Raw genomic sequence first — 8,378 nt, 5'->3', positions numbered from 1 at the left:
TTTTTTTTTTTTTTTTTTTTTTTGGCTGTTGTTGTAAGGCTATGGTATATGACTCCTAAGCTCTTTGCATGTGATAGTTGAAACCAGAAGCTTACTCCCCAACCATTGTTTTTTAGTTATTACTAGCGTGTGGGAAAGCTCCCAATTTTAGTAATTGGCCATCTTATCAAATTCACTTGTAAATTCTAATAGTTCTTCAATTGAGACTCAGATTAATGAGGTAATCAAACATAACATCTGCAAATTATTTGTACCCACTTTATGTCCTTTTTTTATTTTATAGAAATACTCGCTGTATTTTCTCTCCATTATGATTTCTGTTTTCCCCCTGTGCGTGCAACTCCTTCCATTTCATGGTTGATAAGTTGAGGGCCTTGATGTCCCTTTAAAACAACAGTTTCCTACTGGTGTGCCTTTCCAGTGGACCCAAACGTATCACGGTGTTCCCAGACAGCTCCTCCCCACCTGGGACAGCTGGTGCCGGCCGTGGAGGCTCAGCTTCCAGGCACCCTATTGTACTAAGCAGTAAGTGTCCCTTTCTGTGTGTGCCTTGGCAGGAAACACTGTGTCACTAACACAAAGAGATGTGAGGGTGGGAGCTCCAGGAAGGAGCCGTCCCCAGGTCCCAGTGGGCGCATTTGCTCACTTCCTGTCCTGGGTTCCCGGGCCAGTTGCCAGGAGACAGAACAGTCTCTGATCCTCCACATCCAGGTGAAGATGAGTTGCCAGCCAGCCTCTGGAAGACAGAAAAGGACATGCCAGGGGTGGCCAGAGGGACTGCTCTGGAGAGAGAAAGCATTTAGGATGTGCCTGGCTCTGTGGTGTTGCCTTCCTCAGCTGTAGCTGGTGGAGGAGACTGAGAGTAGAAGCCGCACTCCTCACTCCGCCCAGACCTCTGGCCAGTCCCTCTTTCATAAAATTCACCTGACCTCCAAAGCACCTTCCAGCTCTGAAATTCTGTGATTTGGGCTGTCATTGTCTTTCTTCTGAGACATGATCTTTCATAGTGGAACTACAATTCCCAGAATGCACCCTTTAAAGTTAGCATTCACTTCCTGCAGAGCCATTAAGAGCCAGGTGCAAACATTTCCTGTCAATTGGCAGAAAACAACCTTGAGGAACCTTGACGAGTGTCCGGAGTTTAGAAAACTTAGGGATGGGTAAGCCTGCTTTCAGTGTCTTGGGCCAAAAAATGAAAATTTAAATTTCTTGCAGGAAATTTAAATTTTTGTTTTTGCATTTTGGTTGAAATTTTAATAAAAGAAAAATGAAATCAGAAAAGAAATGCCTAGAAAAGCCTGTCTGGTTTATTTAAAGAGTTGGAAAGTGACAAATAGACTATGTCCTTTATAATATTTTTGTTTCACGTTTAAATTTTATTTTTTTCTAATGAAGTGTAATTTACAGAGTAAAATACACGGATATTGAGGTCACAGTTTGATGGATCTTAATATATATCTAGACTCATGCAACCTGATGTTTGGATTCTGAAATTCTCTTACTGGTCGTCCTCACCCCCACCCATGCTTCAGTGACAACAAGGAGGGACAGCGGCCAGGGAGCTGCCAGGTTCTGCGCAGCTCAAAGTGGTGGAGGGTGCAGGGGGAACAGCCCCCAGGAGGAGGTGCCGCCACTGCTTGTTTACTGCCTGACCTGTTGTCCCTGTCCAAATTAAACTCCTTTAAGATTGAGAGCAAATAACAACCACCCAGGAGGGCGACGGGATGGGAAGTATTTCTCACAGCTGTTAGATGCTCCCTCCTGAGGCCAGTCTTCAGCCTCAGCCTCTATCTAGCTGCTTAGCCGCGTGCTCCTTCCTTTCCAGTCAGATGTTATTTTTTCTACTCAAAAGGGTTTCTTCTGAATTTCAGAACCATCTTAGAATTCTCTGGTCTTTTTAAAAAGAAATTGCCACATAAGTGCTGCGTGCTCTCCTGTTCCCAAGTGTGGTGTGGGCCCTGTGCACCCGAAGCAGCAGCCACCTGCAGGGTAGCTCCTCTCCAGGGCCGCGGGACTTGCTTCCCTGACATGGCATGCGCGTAGCAAAATCCACTCAAAAGCTCACTTATAGCCAGAATGTTTAAGGCAGCCTCTCCCAACGTGCTCTTACCAGGACACCCTCCCACCCCCAACTCCGACGCCACTGTTCACCCACTCTGTGGTGGGCCTCTCCGGTCCTGACGCCAGGGTTCGCCCTCAGCTCTCGTGCACCTGTACTCGTCCTTCTCACTGATGTCACTGGTCCCCTTCCAGGCTGCCAGTAATGCCAGCTGCTGGCCATCTCCACCCCACCCACCCCCTAGTCTCACTGTCACTTCCATCTCCCTTGGGGTAGTCTTCAAGGCAGGGTTGAGGCAGAAAGCCCGAGCCACGTCCTCCTTCTAGATAAAAGGCACTGGCCCATCCAGGCCCACCTGGGGGAACAGATGGTCCAGTTCCACTTGACCAGACTTCAGATGAGCCCAGTTCTTCCGGGGAGTCAGCTGTACTCACCTGTGCTTGCCATCCCCTGACCGGGTTCTCCCAGGAGTCTCATGGCAGGGGCTCTGGGCCGCTCCCCCTGCAGGACTGGGGCGAAGTGTGTCCCTGGGGGCGCCCTCCCTGCTGCCGGGCCAGCTGGGCTGGGCCTGTGTCTAGAACCAGCCCCCCAGCATCCTGAGGAACACGAAACCTGCTCAGAAACACGGCTGAGGGCAGCAAAGTGCTCTCCTGATATGTCAGGAGCTGCGGGCTTGGGGCGCAGGGATGTGCTGGGTGGCCGCCAGTGGCCTCCTCACTCCCACCTGGGAGAAGAGAGGAGTGGTGGGAGGCAGGAGGCACCGGGCAGGGCACTGTGTATGACTCGAAGCCCTCTCTGGCACTCTGCACCAGCCCCAAGGTATGCAACTGACACCACAGTGGTGGTGTTTGTTTTCATTTGAACAGATGTTTAGAAATTGGGATATTTTAGTCCCAAATCAGCTTCTGGCTTTTCTTGAAATGTTAGAGCTGCAGTAGAGGCCGCAGCTTGAGTGACGGCAGACCCTGGGGCCAGGAGCCAAGGCCCTGAGCTGTGAGGCCGACCCCACTCCCTGCCACATCCCCTGCTCTGAGGCCGCCCAGAACCCTGTGCTGTGGTAGCAACGTAGTAAGCACTCTAGGGATGAAATACTTTTAGTTTTCTGCTTTTTGAAATATTAGTTTGTTTGGGGAGGTTTTTCTTTATAACATTTTAACTGAGGTATAATTCGCATAAGTGGAACACAAGCTCCTAGGTGTTCCTGCAGCGAGTTTTGGCAGGTGTGGGCACCTCTGCAGCCACACCCACGTCCAGCGGTCCAGGTTCTCCTTTGCACTCCCCGCCAAGCCCCTCACTGTCGTTATTCAGATTCCCCCACCCTCCATCCATTTTGCCTGGTCTCGAATTTCATCCAATTGGAATCATAGAATATACACATTTTTGTCTGACTTCTTTCTTTTTTTTTTTTTCTTTTTTGAGACGGAGTCTTGCTCTGTCGCCCAGGCTGGAGTGCAGTGGCGCCATCCCGGCTCACTGCAAGCTCCACCTCCTGAGTTCACGCCATTCTCCTGCCTCAGCCTCCTGAGTAGCTGGGATTACAGGCACCCGCCACCGTGCCTGGCTCATATTTTGTATTTTTAGTAGAGACGGGGTTTCACCGTGTTAGCCAGGGTGGTCTCGCTCTCCTGACCTTGTGATCCGCCTGCCTTGGCCTCCCAAAGTGCTGGGGTTATAGGCGTGAGCCCCCGCGCCCGGCTGGCTTCTTTCTTTTAGCACAGTGTTTTCGAGGGACACCGGATTCACTTTCTAGTCTCACTGCATTGTGATCAGACAGCAGACTTCTTTCTGCTTTCTGGAACTTACAGGCTTTCTTTGACCAGAAGGCCAGTTTGCATGACTGTTCCAGAGGAACTTGAAGAAGGCATTCCCTAGTTTTTTTTTTTTTGTTGTTTTTTTTTTTTTTTTTTTTGAGACGGAGTTTCGCTCTTGTCACCCAGTCTGGAGTGCAGTGGTGCAATCTCAGCTCACCGCAACCCCCGCCTCCCAGGTTCAAGCAATTCTCCTGCCTCAGCCTCCCAAGTAGCTGGGATTACAGGCAGGCGCCACCACATCCGGCTAATTTTTTTTGTATTTTTAGTAGAGACAGGGTTTCACCATGTTGGTTAGGCTGGTCTCAAACTCCTGAGCTCAGGTGATCCGCCCACCTCAGCCTCCCAAAGTGCTGGGATTACAGGTGTGAGCCACCGCGCCTGGCGGTATTCCCTGGTTTTAAGCTACTGAGTTCAATATGTATCAGTCAGAACGACCTTATTAATTATATTATTTGGGAATTTTATTCTATTTGTATTCGTTCATACTTAGAGAAAGGTGAACTGTGATTTCATTTAGTTTCTTTCTCTCGACATCTTTGTGTGTCATCAGTAATTTCTGCTTTATAAATGTTGCTGTGCTTGGTGCATGAGTATCCCTTGTGGTTATGTCTTCATTGTGCATTCTGCCTTTCATTCGGAAGAGCCGTTCTTTGTCTAGTTCCATGCATTTTATGTGATGGTAAGATCGGGAAGCCTGCTTCCTTATTGCTTATTGCCCAGCTTTCTGGAATGTCCCTCTGAATTGCCTTATTTTAGGTGCATCTCTCATTTACAGCAAAAGAGGGTCTGTCTTTGTGGTCCAATCTGGAAACCCTTTCTTTTTTAAATTTTTTTCAAGGCAGGGTGTCTGTCATTCCAGTTGCCCAGACTGGAATGCAGTGGCACGATCTTGGCTCACTGCAGCCTAAACCTCCTGGGTGCAAGTGATTCTTCCCACTTACCCTCCCAAGTAGCTGGGATTACAGACACGCACCACCATGCCTGGCTAATTTTTTTGTATTTATAGTAGAGATGGGGTTTCAGTATATTGCCCAGGCTGGTCTCAAACTTCTGGACTCAAGCAATCCACCCACCTCAGTCTCTCAAAGAGCTGAGATTATAGGTGTGAGCCATCATGCCCGGCCCTGAAAAGCTTTTTAATATGTGAGTTCAAGCATTTTTAGTCTTGGTTCTGTCATCTTATTTTATATTATGCTTGTTGTGTTTTAGTTTTTTTTGTTTTGTTTTGTTTTGTCTCTGAGACAGGGTCTCGCTGTGTTACCCAAGTAGTGTAGTAGAGTGGAGTGATGTAATCTTGGCTCATTGCGACCTCTGACTCCCAGGCCCAAGCGATCCTCCCACCTCAGCCTCCTGAGTATCTGGGACCACAGGCACGTGCCACCACGCCCAGCCAGTTGTTTGTAGTTCTGGTAGAGACAGGGTTTCACTATGTTGCCTGGGCTGGTCTCGAACTCCTGAGCTCAGGTGATCCACCCTCCTTGGCCCCCCAAAGTGCTGGGATTACAGATGTGAGCCACTGCGACCGGCCTAGTTTTTAAAATGAAATCTTCCACTACTACTTCATTGGTAAGCCTCTGTGGTGTCAGCTGTCAGGGACAAGACCAGTGGGGAGTTCTGCCCCTTCAAGGGTCCTGGGAGTTGATGTCATGCCTGTATGACCCGACATCTACCACCTATAACCAGTTTTTAAAATTTCTATAACCGCTTTTTTTTTTTTTTTTTTTTTTTTTTTTGGGCTGAGTACATTCAGTGTTTACGGAGGTTTCTTTCTGCATCATTTCCCTGTTGTCTCCTGATGACATCTATCTGCTGGTAATGTCCTCAGGGAGAAGACATAGAAACAAAGCTCCCTGAGTGTTGAGGGTTGAAAACTCCACTCCAGCACTATCTAAAAGGTCTAGAGAGTGAGTCTCTTATGTAGTTTAATATTTTCTAACAGCCACACTAAAAGGTAAAAGAAACAAGTGAAATCAATTTTAATAATATATTTTATTTAACCCTCTATTATCTAAAAATTATTTCAACAGGCAACCACCGATAATATAAGATTATTGAATTATTTGAAGACTTTTTGGACTGAGTTTTCAGAATCCAGTTTGTAGCTCGCACTCACTGCATGTGTCAGTGAGCCAGCTCCCGCGCCTGCGGTCTGGAAGGACCATTGTGGCCAGATAAAACGTCCTTGCCAGTCACCTTCCCTCCTCATGTGCCTTCTACGTGTGGCTCTAGCATCTTCTGCCACAGAACGCGGCTGTGGAGAAACACCAGCCCATGTTCTGTCTCTGTAGTTGTGTGTGTTCTACACCTTTCACAGAAGTGGAATTGCAGAATATGTGCTCTTTTTGAGGCTGATGGCTTTCACATTTCGTGTTGTCAAGGGTCATCTGAATTGCAGCTTATATTAGTGCTTCATTTTTATGGCCAAGTAACATTTCATTGGATTTACTGCAGTTTGTTTACTTATTGGTTGACGGACATCTGCGTTGTTTCCCCTTTGGGGCTGTTGGGAATGGTGCTGCTGTAAACATTCACGGGCAGCGTCTTGTGGGGACTGGTGTGTTATTTCTGCTGGGTATGCATGTCTCCAGGAGTGGCAGTCCTGGGCCACTGCTCCACGCTTAACCTCTCAAGCACATGCCAGATGGCCTTCACTGGGCTGTGCCAGTCCACGTTCCCATCAGCAGTGTGCCAGGCATTCCCCTCCTTCTAACTTTGTTTCCATTTCTCTATCTTTTATCTTTTTTTAAACTGATCTCTGTCCTCGGTGTTCTGCTGTGTTTCCCCGTGTTTGTTTCTCCCTGCGCTGCTTCCAGTCTCCACTTCATTTGGGTGGTGGCTTGATTTTTTTTCTTTTACTTTCTCACCTTCTGCCAGGTCACGTTTCACCTTCTCGTCTTTCCTTGCCGTTTCTCTCCTGAGCTCTTACATGTTGGTGGTCTTTCTTCATGGAGCAGCTTCATTCAACTCCTCGGGTGACTGAGGCGGGAGAATCGCTTGAGCCCCAGTGGTCGAGGCCACAGTGAACTGTATTCATGCCACTGCCCTCCAGCCTGGGTGACAGAGCAAGACCCTGTCTCTTACGTTCACCTTTGCCCCAGCAACATTTTGCAGTTTTTTGTTTTATTGCTCTTGTTGTGTCTTGTCACCTTTTGTCCATCTCTGAACTCAAGCAGTGTCTTACAGTCCATTGCTGGAGAAGCAGAAGGTCTTCAGGGGCAGCACGCCGTTTTCTTTTTCTTTTCTTTTTCTTTTTTTTCTTGAGACCAGCCTGTCACCCAGGCTGGAGTGCAGTGGTGCAGTCTCGGCTCACTGCAGCCTCTGCCTCCCGGGTTCAAGCAATTCTCCTGCCTCAGCGTCCCGAGTAGCTAGGACTACAGGTGCCCACCACCACGTCCGGCTAATGTTTTATATTTTTAGTAGAGACGGGGGTTTCACCATGTTGGCCAGGCTGGTCTCAAACTCCTGACCTCAGATGATCCACCTGCCTCGGCCTCCCAAGGTGCTGAAATTACAGGCGTGAGCCGCTGCGCCCGGCCAGCAGCACCCCTTTCTTTCAGAGTGGTATATTACTTCTTGATGGTGGGCGGGGGTAGGCCTGCGTGGAGGCCAGCCTGGCCCTTTGGCACCTGGGCAGACGCGTGGGGTGCCCTGGGCCTGCTGTTTGCAGGAGCTCCCTGTGGCAGAGCGGAGGCCAGAAGAGCCTCCAGGCCTGCAAGTCCAAGGCTCCCCACTCCTCCTCCCCAGGTCTCTGAGTCAGGCCAGGCCCTGAGGCCTCTCCCCAGGGGCCACCCCTGCCCCAGCTCCCAGAGGCCCCTCCTGTCCTCCGGCGAGGCACTGATCCTCCGCTTCTCACAGCATCCATATGTGTGTTTTGGTGGCTGTGGTTTGTATCTGTGACCTATTTTCCCTGAAAAGGTTTTTTCGTTATTTTTGTTTTTTTTTTTAATTCTTGGGAGGAAAGGTAATAATGCTGTGACTTACCTGAGGGTCCCCTCGGAGACCCCAGAAAGGTTTGAGGAAAGAAAGTAAGATCTCTTTCTGTCTGTCTCAGGCCCTGGCTCTGTCTCTGGCCCCATCCCCGTGTCTCTTTCTGTCTCTTTCTTTCAGTCTCTGTCCCTGTCCTGCCTCTGGCTGTCCCTGGCTCTGTCCGTCCTTCTCCCCAGTCTAAGGAGCTCCTCCTCTCCGGGCCCCTCTGAGGAGCGCTGGGTGGAGGACGGGGCCTCCTGGAGAGGACTCCACAGTGGGTGGTGGAGGGAAAGACCGTGGGGAGGCAGAGGGTGCCGGTGAGAGGCGTCTGCCAAGTGGATGAGGGACCCGGAGGAGACCCCGGGGGAAAGCAGGAGTAGCGGGGGCGGGGGGAGGGCTCGCAGGCCGAGGGGCGCGGTCGCTGTGATCTGTGGAGGGGCCGGTGAGGCTCCTGCCTCTGCTCTTGCTGGAGGTCTTGAGTGAGCCCTGTGACGCCTGCTAGGTGAGGTGGCGGCCAGTGAGCGCGCCCGCCGCCCGGCGCC

The 8,378-nt window shown here is 49.9% G+C and overlaps 1 protein-coding gene across 2 annotated transcripts in view; it reads left to right on the top strand.

Annotated features, from left to right (window-relative positions):
* Nucleotides 1-8,378, top strand: part of THAP4 (THAP domain containing 4) — a 47,482-nt gene that overhangs the window by 8,997 nt on the left and 30,107 nt on the right. Inside the window, exon 1 of one of the 2 annotated variants that reach the window (XM_017870682.1) lies at nucleotides 1,048-1,160. The exons of the other annotated variant lie outside the window; for it this stretch is intronic. Coding sequence (XP_017726171.1) covers nucleotides 1,157-1,160 — 4 coding nt within the window. The 5' untranslated portion in view covers nucleotides 1,048-1,156. Of the gene's footprint in view, nucleotides 1-1,047; nucleotides 1,161-8,378 lie in introns of those variants that run through there. 2 annotated transcript variants of the gene reach the window in all.

Source organism: Rhinopithecus bieti, unplaced genomic scaffold, assembly GCF_001698545.2.
Source record: "Rhinopithecus bieti isolate Rb0 unplaced genomic scaffold, ASM169854v2 scaffold_5840, whole genome shotgun sequence".
Taxonomy (NCBI): domain Eukaryota; kingdom Metazoa; phylum Chordata; class Mammalia; order Primates; family Cercopithecidae; genus Rhinopithecus; species Rhinopithecus bieti.
The sequence above is the reverse complement of the archived record's forward strand: the minus strand, read 5'-3'. Positions and strand labels throughout refer to the sequence as shown.